At 39.7% G+C, this 15,629-nt stretch overlaps 2 protein-coding genes across 3 annotated transcripts in view; one reads left to right on the top strand and one right to left on the bottom strand.

Moving 5' to 3' along the window:
• OR1B1 (olfactory receptor family 1 subfamily B member 1) overlaps nt 1–15,629 on the top strand; it is a 184,991-nt gene that overhangs the window by 102,338 nt on the left and 67,024 nt on the right. The window lies entirely within an intron of this gene.
• Nucleotides 279–1,229, bottom strand: LOC109565849 (olfactory receptor 1L4). The gene has a single exon (XM_019969800.2). It carries the CDS (start codon nt 1,212–1,214, stop codon nt 279–281), a length of 936 nt encoding a protein of 311 aa, XP_019825359.2. The 5' UTR covers nt 1,215–1,229.

Raw genomic sequence — 15,629 nt, 5'->3', positions numbered from 1 at the left:
TGAAAGAGTTCTTTTGGGATAGTTTTATTATTCCACCATATGGGTGGCAGAAACTGTTTTCCTAAATCTGGATTTCTTGCAATACTTGGTCAGGGATTGAACGTATACTTGTTCAAGGTCATTGATAGAGGCTAAATGATCTGACTTTCAGATCAGTGATCTTACTGTGATTCAACAGCACCTCTTTGGGTACCATGTGAAAAATGGATACACAGGAAGGATAACCTGATCATTTCTTAGGTCATCTCCCAAAGATGACAATCACTCTTGATGTTTTTCTATGAGTGAATTCTGTCTCTTAATTTCCTCAGACCCCTCTTCATATCTTTGTTCCTCAGGCTGTAGATGAAAGGGTTCAACATGGGTGTCACTATTGTGTACATAACTGTGGCTACCCGGTCCTTCACCACTGAGTACATGGACAGTGGCCTAAAATACACATAGATGACACTCCCATAGAAGAAGACCACCACAGTGAGGTGGGAGCCACAGGTGGAGAAGGCCTTCCACTTCCCAGCTGCAGAGGGGATTTTGAGCACCGTGATGATGATTCTCAGGTAGGAGAAGAGAATGCACAGGAAAGGGGTGGCGATGACAGCCAGGGTCTCGGTCATCACCACAATCTGGCTGGATGAAGTGTCAGAGCAGGAGAGCTTGAGCACAGGCTGGGTATCACAAAAGAAGTGCTTGATGACATGGGAGGCACAGAAAGACAGGCGGGACATGAGTAGCACACGCAGCATGGAGTGCAGGTGAGAGATGGTGCATGAACCCAGCAACAGGAGGAGGCAACGCCGTGGGCTCATGACCACATCATAATGGAAGGGGTTGCAGATGGCTACCAGCCGGTCAATGGCCATCGAGGCCAGCAGGTAGCTGTCAGTATTTGCAAAAGCCATGAAGAAGTACATCTGGACCAGGCACCCCACATAGGAGATAGACTTTGTCTCTGAGAGTAAGTTCACCAGCATTTTGGGGACAATGACTGTTGTGAAGCAGATATCCATGAAGGACAGGTTGCTGAGGAAAAAGTACATAGGGGTGTGGAGCCGGGAGTCAGAGTGGATGGCCAGGATGATGAGTCCATTCCCCACCAGGGTGACCAGGTACAGGACGAAGAAGACAGCAAAGAGGGGTTTCTGCATCTGGGGGTTGGAAGAGATGCCCAGGAGGATAAAGTCCTCAGTGCTGCTGCTGTCATTCTTCAGCTCCATGTCCTTGACCCCTGGTCAGAGTTTGAAGGTGGTGTGGGAGAGATGCGAAGGGCAATCTGAGGATGGCTTCTTTCCTAATCTCCAGCCTATTGAAAAAAAAATAAAAGAAGTCTACCACATTTTGTTAGATTATTTTCTTCAAGAAACTATGGAAACAAGGAGTTATAACTCAATGAGGGGGAAGTTAAATAATTTTAAGCTGCTTCATAAACGAGAACTAAAAATTTCCCATGTGTTTCTAGGGAGTTCTATATAGCCTAATCTATCTGAGTTCTCAGTTCCCTTTTTAAAGATTCTTCCTAGGTTCTTTCCTGACCAACTCCCTAATGCCCCTCCCTTTCTTCTTGTAAAATAGGGGAAGAAACTGCTGGGTCCTAATCTGAATCAGGATGCTTTCACACAAGAGGCTCCCATCCTGGATGTCCTCTCGTTCAGATCCTTTCCTACTCATATATGCAGAGGTGGGGGTGGTGGTGGTGGGGGTAGGACAGAAGTGTGAATCAGATTTAATCAGTGCTCCCCATTTTCCACAGAGCTCAGTTGAGAATGTTGTATCCTCAGAGAAAAGCCTGCTTAATATCTACTTAAGCACTTCTGTTTGGTTACAATGATCTGGACACTTAAAATCTAAGTTTTTCTTTCAGATGTGTTAGTTACTCAGTCGTGTTCGACTGTTTGAGACCCCATGGACTGTAGCCCACCAGGATCCTCTGTCCATGGAATTCTCCAGGCAAGTATACTGGAGTGGGTTGCCATTTCCTCCTCTGGGAGATCTTCTCAATCCAGGGATCGAACCTGGGTCTCCTGCACTAAGGGTCAGGGATGCCATTCAAAATAGGAGTATAGTTGACCACTGAACAACATGGGCTTGAATTGTGCAGATCCACTTATATGTAGATTTTTCAATAAATATGTAGTACAGTACCACATGATGTATTGGTTGGTTGAATCCTTGAAAGTAGAACCCATGGATATGGGATGCTGTGTAGTTATATGTGCATTTTTGACTGCAGGAAGGGTCAATGTCCTTTATTTTTGTATTATTCAAGAGTCAACTGTTCTACCCCAGGATTAGCCTATGTCACTGAGTTTATTCCTTTAAATAAATATTTGTTTCCAATTGAAAATTTTGAAGTTCTCATACTAAACATTCAATTACTGCAGGAATATAAAACTTTGAATATGAATCCCATCCCCACCAATATCATGGAAGAGAAGGCACAGATGGCCTCTGGCTACTACTATTCAGCTACATTGCTCAAACTGAGATAAAATTGACATATAACATGTAAATTAAGGTGTACAATTTGTTGATTTGATACATTTTTTTCAGATTATAATCTAGCTCCTTTAATCTTTTTTTAAAAATTGTTTACCAGCATATCATTAGCTAATACCTCTATCACCACACACAATTATCATTTCTTTTTGTGTGGTGGATATAATTAAGATCTAGTCTCTTAGCTACTTTTGAGGTACATGCATAGCTTAGTATTGTTGTCTGTAATTGTTAGGCTGTGTATTGGATCTCCTGCACTTATTGTTCTAGCAATGATTGCAAATTTTGTACTCTTTAACAACATTTTCCCCATTCTTCCAACTCCCATCCCTGGTGACCATTATTCTTCTTAAGAGAGTAGATCTTAGATCTTCCCACCACACACACATACAAAAAGGTAATTGTGTGAGTTGATCAAGGTGTTAATTAACCCCAGTGTGGCAATCATTTTGCCCTATATCAGTGTATTAAACATCACATTGTACACCTTAAATTTATGCAATATTACATGCTAATTATATCTCAATAAATCTGAAAAAATTTCAAATTAATGATTCAATGCACCTATAACAACACCCCAAGAGGATTTATATTTTTTATCTTTTAAAATTAATTTTTATTGGAGTATAGTTGCTGTACAATGTTGTGTTAACTTCTGCTGTACAGCAAAGTGAATCAGCTGTCTATATACATTTATTTCCTTTTTTTTGGATTTCCTTCCCATTTAGGTCACCATAAGCATTGAGTAGACTTCCCTGTGCTATCCAGTATGCTCTCATTAGTTATCTATTTTATACACAGTATCAATAGTGTATATATACCAATCCCAATATGAAAGGGAGTTTTTCATGGAATTGAGAAGGTCATTCTAAAAGTCATCTAGATGTGTAAATGGCTAAGAAAAGATGAGATAATTTTGAAAATATTAGGATAATGACAGTGAATTTTCTTACCTGAAAATCAAAGGACATAGAAATGAAAAACAAAAAGGTAATGGTATATATAGCGGCAAAAAGTCAATGGACCAATAAAGAAGTTCGTATACCTGTATTTATACGTATACATAGATCTAGATCTATATGGAACTTAATATATAATAAGGATTCATTTCGTAGTAATGGAGAAAGGACGGACTATCAAGTGACATTTATGATAATTGGCTAAACATTTGGTAAAAATGATGCTGGATTTCTCTCTCACCTGCACAAACCCATATGAATTAATTATCTAAACATTAAAAATCAAAAACATAAAATATATAAATTAGGAAAAAATAAAGGAGCACATTTTTATGGTCTCAGGATGGGGATGCCATTCCAGGCAAGAAAAAAGAATGACAAAATACCATACTCAAAAATATGAACATTGCCCCCAAAGAGACCACAAGAATGGCTAAAATATAAACTATTGATTCAAAGGAAATATCTACAACACATTTACCAAAGAAAACATGTAAGGTGTTCAACCTTATTGGTAATCATAAATAGAAATTAGACTTAAGTACAATTATCATTTATCAGAATATCCATAAAATTGTTTGAACAATATCCAAAGGGAAAAAGACCTCCACATACCTGATGGTGAGACAATTATCAGTATAAACCTTTTGGTAGTCTCCATCAGATTTGAAAACCTGCATCTCATTATCCAATGATTACACTTGTAGGAAGCTATCCTTTTAAAATAGTCATATGTGTAGCACAAGGATATGTACACATATTTTTTATTGTAATATTGCTTATAATACCAGATAAAACAGTATGATAAAACAAACAAAAGACAATGATAACCCAACCTAAATATTCATAGATAGTTGAATTATTGTAATAATTATAATGAGTTTGCATTACTTACTATCACACAGTCTCTAAAGAATGTAGATGACTGATGTTAGTCAACACTCAATATATGCTACATGCTAGGTACTTTGACTCTTATCATTTTGATGTCTCCAAATCTTGAGAGATATGTACCATTATTCCTACTTTACAGATTAAAATATAGTTTAGCAAAGTCAATTAACTTACCAGGTCCCACAGTTAGTAAGTGGTAGAGCTGAGATGTGAATTCAGGCAGTCCAATGGCAGTTGGCAGGAGCTATTCATTGCTAAACTGTGTTATCACTGTTACACTGCTGTCTGTGATAATTTGTTAAGTGACAAAAGCGAGTTGCAGAACACTGGAGACAGAGTAATCTTATTTTTGTAAAGAAAGGTATCTCCTTTATATGTTGTGTTTGTTGTGGTGTGTGTGGGTATGTATTGTAGTTGCCTCCTGAAGTGAGAATGAAGGGATGAAATGTGGAGTTCCTTCCATGTTTCACCTTACATTATGTGCTCACATTAAAAAATAAGGGACACATGTTTCTTTTATTAATTTTATAATTAAAGATGAATGTTCCCTAAAATTCCACTTCCCAGAGAGCTAGAGATATGTGCATATTTTCCAGTTACTTTATACACACAGTTATCTATACACACATACTCAGAAATGGGGTCATATTATTCATAATACTTTTTCTCCTCCATAGACAGTGTTACAATGGATGTTTTTTATATAAATATTTTGCACTCATGAGAGAGTTTGTATGATACAGAATACATTCTAAGAGATGGAATGCAAAGTTGGAGAATATGAGCACAGAAAATTTTAGTAGATACTCCTAATCTGAGACTCACTCTTGGGCAATGTATTCATTTGACTCTGGATTTTTCCCCTGTGTTTTTCACTGGGTCTTTTTTTTTTTTTTGAAAACCCCAACTTTTATTCTTGAAAGACAGCTGGATAAACTGGCAAAAGCCAGTTTGTTGAAATTTCAAGATGGTATAAAAATGCTTCCAGGATATAGTCAGCATATTCACGTTCATTTCAGCTCCATTCAAATGGATTTCACCTTCAAAGGGCACGCTGCTTGAATCACTCATCCATCATTTGCCAACTTTGATTGTGAGGTACTGATACAATGGACCAAGTTCTTAAAATTTTATTTTAAAAGAATAAATGATGCTGGAATTCTAGACCTGAGGATCTTTAGTATTTGAACAAATCCACAGATTAAACTGAAGGTAGATGACTTCAGTTTTGGTTACTTTCAAGTTTTCTGTGTGGACTTATATTCCATTAAAGCTCAGGCTTGTAGCCACAATGTTCCTTTTGTAAAGATGTCCAAGTTTTATGGTTTAAAATCCAGCCAACCAGTGGCCGAAACAGCCGAATTAGCCATAATTCACTGGCTCACACGGTGGAGCCACAGGTATCTGGCTCTCATTCATATCTAAGCCATGACCTCCATATTTGGAGATCGGGGAAGAACTTTAGTGAGTAGCAACCAATCCACTCAAACAGTTTTCCTTGTGCTTTATGCCTGATTTCTTATTGTGCCTACCTCAGCAACCCCCAATGTAAAACTGCTTTTATCTTTGAAAAAAATCTGCCAACTTCCAAAACATTATAGTAAGGGATTCTAGTTCAAGGATTGACATCTGAATCCATTTGCATCCCGGAAAATAATTCTGCAAAGACAAGACATGGGCCTTGGTCCAGGTTCTATGTAAAACCATTTAAAAATGGATCCAATTTGTTTCTGTCCCTGGTGGCTTCTTTAATGCTTATTTTGCCCTGTCTATGATTATGTAAAGTTGCATTCCTTTTCATGAAACTTGTACCCTCAGGACTGGGTAACTGCAAAGGCCTCTCTCTTCACAAGAATTCCATGAAGATCTAGATCCAAAATGCTGATTTCAACGGAGGTGAAGGGATAGACACTGCAACAATGAGGTCTAGAAAGATCTTTAGATCAAGTTACCAAAATATAACACAAATTGAGCTGTCATCAACGGGTCTGGGTAACTGATGAGGTGTTCCTTGGCCAGCGTACAAGGATCTATCCCATCTAGGGTTATCCTGATGGATTTAGGAACCTTAGCTGGGAAGGAAGAGAAGCTGAGACTTCTGCTCAGGTGAGGAGACGCTGTTGTCCTCTCTTTGCAGATTACTGTCAATTCCTTGGAACTTTACTGCTTTTCTCTAATTGTCCTGACTGTTTTCTTATGGTTATTTCTCTTAATTAACTATATTATTTAAAATTTTGTTTTCCCCCTCTGGGGCCTCCCTTGCTTCCCCTCCACTAGCTCACTGGGGATGAACAGGAAGGGGAGTTCTCTAGCCAAGGAGACGGTGGTGGGGTGGGGAGGCCCGTAAGGGAGGAAGCCGCGAGTTTCAATCCTCATCCACCTCCTCTCCCTCTGACTCGTCCTTCTCAGTCTAAGACTTTGTTTTCCCAGTGGTAAAGGGTTGACCTGCCTTGGTCCTGCACCTGGATTCCTCAGATGTATGTGACGTTTTTCAGGGTGGTAGTTAGTCCCCTTCCCGTTTAGTTTAAATTGATAACTTTGTTTATTTCCTCATGTTTTGGGTAGGTCCTTTCCCCTCAGTGCACCCACCAATAAAATGGGGTTTTTCAACATTCTACCCACTTACTTCTGTCATTTGGAGACTCAAATAACATTAGACATATGCATATACTGAGAATTATCAAATTGTATACATTAAATATGTGTAGATTTTATATATCAATTATACAATCATTAAAGCTGTAAAACGAAACCAAAACCCAGCATTACAGAGCCTGGAAGGTTTGTCGACTTAATACACATAGGACCCTGCCCTATTGACTGTCCCTAAATACTTTTCTAAGGTAGACCTGAAATGAATTCAGTGATTTTGACTGTAGTTGGTTGAGTGTCATGGGTAAAAGACAATTGCACTTCTTTGCAATACCTGCTTGCTGCCACCACAGCACAGATAAAGGAGGTAAACTTGTGTTACCAATGGTATTCTGAGGCTCTGTTATGAACCTATTTACAGAGAAGAAATGGAAACGCAGAAGTAGAGAACGGACTTATAAGCACAGTGGGGGAAGGAGAGGCTAGGACAAGTTGAGAAAGTAACATTGACATATATACACTATAATGTGTAAAATAAATAACTATCAGGAAGCTGCTATATAACATAGGGAGCCCAGTGCTCTGTGATGACCTAGAGGGATGGAATGGGTGGAGGGGTGGGGTGAGGAAGGAGGCTTAAGAGGAAGGGATGGATATATATATATAATTATGACTGATTTAAGTTAGTGCTCAGCAGAGACCAGCACAACATTGTAAAGCAATTATCCTCCAATAGAAAATAACAATAAAAAAATAAAAGATAAGACAGGGAAAAAAGAGACTGAGCATGTTAGAATTCAGAAATGAACTGCCTGTGCCCCTTCCCAAATATTTAGCCTCTTTCCCATGGTGTTGGTATCGCATGACCCACATGAGGCAGAGGTAGGATGCTGCCTTATCAAGGCTTTCTGATGATTATGAAGAAACATGGGGTTTTGATTCACAGTCAATTTAAGAGTAAAAATGGAAGCACTTCATTTCTTTCAAAAGCATAGTTCTGTGATTTGATTGGATTATGTATAAGTTCCTTATTAATTCCCTACATTCATTCACCATCTTCCTGTTATTTAAGATAATTTATGCTAACAGATTTCATATGGTAAAGTACTATATAAATGGAATTGATTGTGGTTAGTAATAAAACATTTTGTATTACTGGTAAAAAAAGAAAAAAGATAGTTGAGTGAGTGTTTGGTAAAGCTTTCTGTATGGGCTGTGTGTGCCCAGTCGTTAAGTCGTGTCTGACTCTTGGTGACCCCATGGGCTGGAGCCTGCCAGGCTCCTCTGTCCAAGGGATTTCCTAGGCAATAATACTGGAGTGGATTGCCATGCCCTCCTCCAGGAGATCTTCCTGACCCAGGGATCGAACGTAGATCTCTTGTATGTCCTGCATTGGCAGGTGGATTCTTTACCACTGAGCCACCCACAGGTGTTTACTTTCATTGCTCATACAATAAGCTAGAAAAATGACATTTAAATAACAGGGTTTGTCATCAGTTTGTGACTGGGAAAGACCAGGAGGGACAGAACTTTTGCAAGCCTTTAATATCACACTATCCATACTTGAAAGGTTTGCTCCCTTCCTTGATAACTGGGAAATAAAGACTATTTCTTTAGTGGTCTACTTTCTCCACTGAAATTTTCTACTTTGTGGATAGTTGCCATCTCAGATGGATTTTCCTTTCTTTGATTCCTAACCACTTATGCTAGGTCAGTTTCTTCAGCACCAGCCCACCTGACCAGAGAATAGGAACTGGGAACACAAAATGCACTTCCCAAATAGGAAATAAACATGTTTGGTAGGTAATAAGCATTAGTCACAGTCGTGTCCCATTCTTTGCGACCCCATGGATTGTAGCCTGCCAGGCTCCTCTGCCCATGGAATTCTCCAAGCGAGAATACTGGAGTGAACAGCCATTCCCTTGTCCAGGGGATTTCCCAACCCAGGGTTCGAACCTGAATCTCCCACATTGCAGGCAAATTCTTTACGGTCTGAGCCACCAGGCAATGGTGGCGATAGTTTAGTCGCTAAGTTGTGTCTGAGTCACCAGGCAATACATTGGTGCAAAATTACCCAATATCCATGTACCTGCTCCCATGAGTAGGCAAGGACAGCTGAAAAGTGCAGAAAATTACTGGACGTTTACTGAACAGATTCTGTGCTTAGCACTTGTCTCGTAATCCACACAATAGCACTGTGATGTTAGTAGCATTATCAACGCTTTTTTATAGATTGAGAGACTGATGTTCAGAGGGTCACAAAGCTAGTATATCTGACACTTAAATCTAGGTATGTCTGATTTCAAATCGCATGTTTTAAACTACTTTATCAGACTTCTTCCCCAAACCATCATCCTATCGTAGAGAGCGACAGTGGCCAGTCCTTTGTAGGCAGCAGTCCTTCTTCCTGCAAACTGCCTTCAGCATCCTTGCTCACCTGCTCCTCCTCCTCCATCCTTGTCTCCCACACATTGGGATCCTGTCATTTCCCCTGCTTCCTGCACCCATTTCTACCTCTCATTCCATAAATCTTTATGCTCAGCTTTCTCCCTTCTCTTTGGAGAGGAATGGTTGGACTGCAGCTCTGGCAGATTCTGAGTGAAAATTGATTTTCTGCTTTCCCACCATCAGAACCTGATCTTAAAATTTCTCCTGGACACCCCCACCCCCGCCCCTGGGCTGTTCCCACTACCAGCAGTAAGACACATGAGTGTATAGTCTCCTGCAGTGATATAACCTACATAAGGGTCTGCAGGGTGCTTTTCAGGATGGACTTTCCCTCCCCAACTTTCTGAAATCTCTCCTTTCTGCCTAGTTTTCACTCCTATAGCAGACTAAAGCTTTACCTAGCCCTTCCCAGCTGTTCCATTCTAGATGCCAAGGCAGGTGGACTTTTCAAATATGCCTATTGGATTCCTTTCTGTATTGTCTTCCCTCTGTCTCAACATACTGATCCACCAGAGGTGCTTAAAGTGGGACTTCTGAAAACAGATCTCTTGTTCCTCCACTGAGCTGGCCATGCCTTCCCCAGATGCCTCCACCTTGAGACCCCCACGTCACTGCGGCCCCTTTCCATGTACATTCTCCATCACGGTCATATAATAGCTAACAATTCCATAGTGCTTATACATGCCAGACACTGCTCTAAGCACTTCACACATATTAAGACATTTAGTCATTATAGTGTCTCATTTTATAGGTAATGAAAGTGAGGCAGAGGGAACTGAAGTGACCTGGTTAAGGCCACACAGCTAGGTGGTGGTGGAAGCTGGATTCAGGATGTATCCCCTTAGCACCTGCACTATCTTAACTGTCTCATTCACTTGTTCTCCTGCTGACTCCGTTTTGTGCCCTTTAAGACAGGGGCCAGCACTTTACACAGAGAAGCTTCTCCAAAAATGTGTGATATGTGATGAAAAGCAGAGAGAGGGGAAAAAAAAGAAGAGGCAGTGTTTACTGGCCTTTGAGATGAAGGAGAGAAGAAAGGATTAGGAAAATGTCATGTAAAGATGTTAACCCCTCGTCTCTGTTCTTAAAGGTCCATCATGCTGCCTACCTGTGGACCTGACAGAGGAGACTCAGGGTCCTGGTCAGGCCTGGGGTCCTGCCAGCAGGTTATGCTCAGGCTCTGAACCTCTGAGGAAGGAGGCAGGTGAGATCTACATTCAGAACTGCACTGGTTCTTCTCTCTGCCTACAGTGGGAACTGTTGATAGAAGGGAGACCCAGAGGTGTGTCCTCCCCCACAACCCCCACAAGCCAGAGCCCTCAGGGGATCATCCCTGAAGCCTTCCCAGGAGAGAACAGTCCTGATGCCCTCACTGAGCTCTGTGCCCAAGAGACTGGGGAATCTGAGCTCTGGAGGTATAGTCTCTACACCTGGGAAGGGAAGTAGGACTGTGGTGCTGGAGGGGTGGAAGTGTTTTTGTGCACGTGTATGTGTGCTATGTACATGTGTGTGCTGATACCCTCTATGTGCTCTCTGTTCATACCTGTTCTCCTGTGCATGTCAGCATTTTGGCTGGAAGGAAAGGGGATGGCCTCTGACATCTCTGAGGTTCTGTGTCTGCATGGATGATTGTATCTAGGTGCAGGTTATTGTTACAGGGAAGGGAATAAGGTACAAGATCTGGAGTCAGACTGAATGGATTTGAATACTAGCTCTGCTTCTTAAAAGCTGTATGAGGTTTTGCAAGGGTTAACTTTTTTGAGCCTCATTTTTCAATTGCTTTTTGTTTGCCTTCCTTAAACATTTTATTGCTTCAGCTTCTTAATCCAGATGAAAAAGATACAAAAGTCAGGGCTCATTGAAATTTATAGGGAAAAAGTAGGTGAATTGGGGCAACTTATTTAGCTTCTCTAATCCACACTATCCTCAAGTATATTTGGCATAACAATGAGGACTTTCAGTTATATTTTGTAGTTTTTTCTTTCATATTTTCCATTTAAATGTACTTTATTTTTTATAGCAGTTATAGGTTCACAGGAAAATTCATCAGAAAGTACAGAGAGTTTTCTTCTCTCCCCTGCCCTTACATATACATAGCTCCCCCAGGATTACCCTTCCCCATATTGATACATTATCACCCAAAGTCTATAGTTAACATTAAGCCTCATTCTGGTGGTGTACCTTCTAGGTGTTTCAACAAAAATAAAATGACGTGTATCCATCTTTATAGTATCACATAGGAAATTTTTACTGCTTTAAAATTCCTGTGCTCCATTTCTTCATTCTTTCCTTCCCCAACTTCTGGTAATTACTGATCTTTTTAGTGTCTCCATAGTTTTACTTTTTCTGGAATACACTGTTAAAATACACTGTAGTCTTTTCAGATTGGCTTCTTTCAGTTAGTATTTGCATTGAAATTTCTTCCATGTGTTTTCATGGCTTGGCAGCTCATTTTTTTTTTTTTAATTGCTGAATAATATCCCATTGCCTGGATGCACCATAGGTTATTTCACCTAACGAAATGTATCTTTTTGTAAGTAGCTAGAGATTATTTATTGTACTCAGAGAATACAAACAAATTTGTTTTGCTGCCTGATGTTGATTGAAAAGAATGTACAACCTTCTTGTTGAGAATTTTATTTTATTCAGCAGACAAAACTGAGGACTTAAGCCTGGAACTCAGTCTCTCCAATAGCTCAGAGAGTGATCAGAAGAAGTAAGGTGGAGCCAAGATACACAGGAGATTTTACAACAAAAATCAGGTACTCAAAACATAAAAGATTGTGGTTAATTGAAGAAAACCAGACATCTTTAATGAATGAATTTAGCACTTTTCCATATATCAGTTCAGTTTAGTTGTTCAGTCGTGTCCGACTCTTTGTGACCCCATCAATCCCATCACGCCTGGCCTCCCTGTCCATCACCAACTCCCGGAATTCACTGAGACTCACATCCATTGAGTCAGTGATGCCATCCAGCCATCTCATCCCCTGTCGTCCCCTTCTCCTCCTGCCCCCAATCCCTCCCAGCATCAGAGTCTTTTCCAATGAGTCAACTCTTTGCATGAGGTGGCCAAAGTACTGGAGTTTCAGCTTTAGCATCATTCCTTCCAAAGAAATCCCAGGGCTGATCTCCTTTAGGATGGACTGGTTGGATCTCCTTGCAGTCCAAGGGACTCTCAAGAGTCTTCTCCAACACCACAGTTCAAAAGCATCAATTCTTCGGCCCTCAGCTTTCTTCACAGTCCAACTCTCACATCCATACATGACCACAGGAAAAACCATAGCCTTGACTAGACGAACCTTTGTTGGCAAAGTAATGTCTCTGCTTTTGAATATGCTATCTAGGTTGTTCATAACTTTCCTTCCAAGGAGTAAGTGTCTTTTGATTTCATGGCTGCAGTCACCACCTGCAGTGATTTTGGAGCCCCCCAAAATAAAGTCTGATGCTGTTTCCACTGTTTCCCCATCTATTTCCCATGAAGTGATGGGACCGGATGCCATGATCTTTGTTTTCTGAATGTTGAGCTTTAAGCCAACTTTTTCACTCTCCACTTTCACTTTCATCAAGAGGTTTTTTAGTTCCTCTTCACTTTCTGCCATAAGGGAAGTGTCATCTGCATATCTGAGGTTACTGATATTTCTCCCAGCAATCTTGATTCCAGCTTGTGCTTCTTCCAGTCCAGCATTTCTCATGATGTACTCTGCATATAAGTTAAATAAACAGGGTGACAATATACAACCTTGACGTACTCCTTTTCCTATTTGGAACCAGTCTGTTGTTCCATGTCCAGTTCTAACTGTTGCTTCCTGACCTGCATACAAATTTCTCAAGAGGCAGATCAGGTGGTCTGGTATTCCCATCTCTTTCAGAATTGTCCACAGTTGATTGTGATCCACACAAAGGCTTTGGCATAGTCAATAAGGCAGAAATAGATGTTTTTCTGAAACTCTCTTGCTTTTTCCATAATCCAGCGGATGTTGGCAATTTGATCTCTGGTTCCTCTGCCTTTTCTAAAACCAGCTTGAACATCAGGAAGTTCATGGTTCACATATTGCTGAAGCCTGGCTTGGAAAATTTTGAGCATTACTTTACTAGCGTGTGAGATGAGTGCAATTGTGCGGTAGTTTGAGCATTCTTTGGCATTGCCTTTCTTTGGGATTGGAATGAAAACTGCCCTTTTCCAGTCCTGTGGCCACTGCTGAGTTTTCCAAATTTGCTGGCATATTGAGTGCAGCACTTCCACAGCATCATCTTTCAGGATTTGGAATAGCTCAACTGGAATTCCATCACCTCCACTAGCTTTGTTCATAGTGATGCTTTCTAAGGTCCACTTGACTTCACATTCCAGGATGTCTGGCTCTAGGTCAGTGATCACACCATCGTGATTATCTGGGTCATGTAGATCTTTTTTGTACAGTTCTTCTGTGTATTCTTGCCATCTCTTCTTAGTATCTTCTGCTTCTGTTAGGTCCATACCATTTCTGTCCTTTATCAAGCCCATCTTTGCATGAAATGTTCCTTTGGTATCTCTGATTTTCTTGAAGAGATCTCTAGTCTTTCCCATTCTGTTGTTTGCCTCTATTTCTTTGCATTGATCACTGAAGAAGGCTTTCTTATCTCTTCTTGCTATTCTTTGGAACTCTGTATTCACATGTTTATATCTTTCCTTTTCTCCTTTGCTTTTCGCTTCTCTTCTTTTCACAGCATAAAAATATATAAATAATCTAAGTTTAGGTTTCTACTTTATACCACATATAAAAATAAATTCCAGATGGATTTGAGGTCTAAAAGGCAAAAATCTATAAAATAATGAGAAAATATAGGAGAATATTTTTATATTCTCAGGGATGGACTAAACCTTCCACAAAATGTAAATATAAAATAAATCCTAAAGCTCTAAAGGGAAAGATTGACTGACTTTACTACATAAAAGTGAAAACATGTGTGATAAATGATGTATGGTAACTGATGCCATGAATGATGCTAAAACAGAAGCAAAGGATTTGTAGGAAATATTATCTATATGGTAGACATACAATATAATATATCCATACAATATTATACATGTAGTATCCATAAAATACAAAGGATTCCAATAAATCAATCAGAAAATGACAATTATTCCAATTATGGCAGGGACAATGATGTTTACGAAACATTCCATATGAAACTTAAATTTCCCAGACCCTGAAGTTGGTATGAACACTTTTATGTATATATGGCATAGTATACATTTGAAAAATATATATGTAGAGGTGTTCATAGAAGTATTGTTTGTAATAGAGACAACAGAGAATAGAAAGTCTAAATGTCCAGCAATAAAGAAACGAGTAAATAAATTATGGTGGTTTTATATTATAAAATGTTATTAAAATACTATAGAACAGTTAAAAACAATCGTGTAGATTGCAGATATTGGTTACTTGGAACTATCTTTAAGATATTTTGTTAGACAAAAATTCAAGTTGTAAGATAATATATTTATGTAGTGTGATTTCAATGTTGTTAATCTTTATATTCATTTACCTATGTGGAGATATATTTCTACATGTAGCATTTGTGGGTAGGACTCAAAAGAGAATTTCAGTTTCAGATTGTATTCATGTATTATCAGTGTTGTTGTTTAGTCACTAAGTCGTGTCAGACTTTTTGACCCCATGGACCATAGTCCACCAGGCTCCTGAGTCCATGGAATTCTCCTGTCAAGAATACTGGAGTGGGTTTCCATTTCCTTCTCCAGGGGATCTTCCCAACCCAGGGATTAAACCTACATCTCCTGCTTTGGCAGGCAGGTTCTTTACCACTGACCCACCAGGAAAACTTATTTATCAGTGTACCTAGGAGATTAAAATGGCAATTAGAAATATGAAAGATCAGAAACATAGAATTAATATTTTAAATGTAGAGCCTTCTTTCTGTCGTCTCTCAGCATCAAATATTGACATATAAAAAACTTTTGAAAACTCTTAGGATATAAAAAACATACCTTGGAGACTGGGAAAGAAGGTTATTAATTTACTGAAACCTAAACTCACAATGAGGGCTCTAACAAATTTCATAAGACAATTGGAGCCCTTTAAAGAGATCAGTCAGAGAAGGCAATGGCAACCCACTCCAGTACTCTTGCCTGGAAAACCCCATGGATGGAGGAGCCTGGTGGGCTGCACTCCACGGGGTCACTAAGAGTCAGACATGACTGAGCAACTTCACTTTCACTTTTCACTTTCATGCATTGGAGGA

This window comes from Bos indicus, chromosome 11 (assembly GCF_029378745.1).
Source record: "Bos indicus isolate NIAB-ARS_2022 breed Sahiwal x Tharparkar chromosome 11, NIAB-ARS_B.indTharparkar_mat_pri_1.0, whole genome shotgun sequence".
In the NCBI taxonomy this organism is placed as follows: Eukaryota; Metazoa; Chordata; class Mammalia; order Artiodactyla; family Bovidae; genus Bos; species Bos indicus.
The sequence above is the reverse complement of the archived record's forward strand: the minus strand, read 5'-3'. Positions and strand labels throughout refer to the sequence as shown.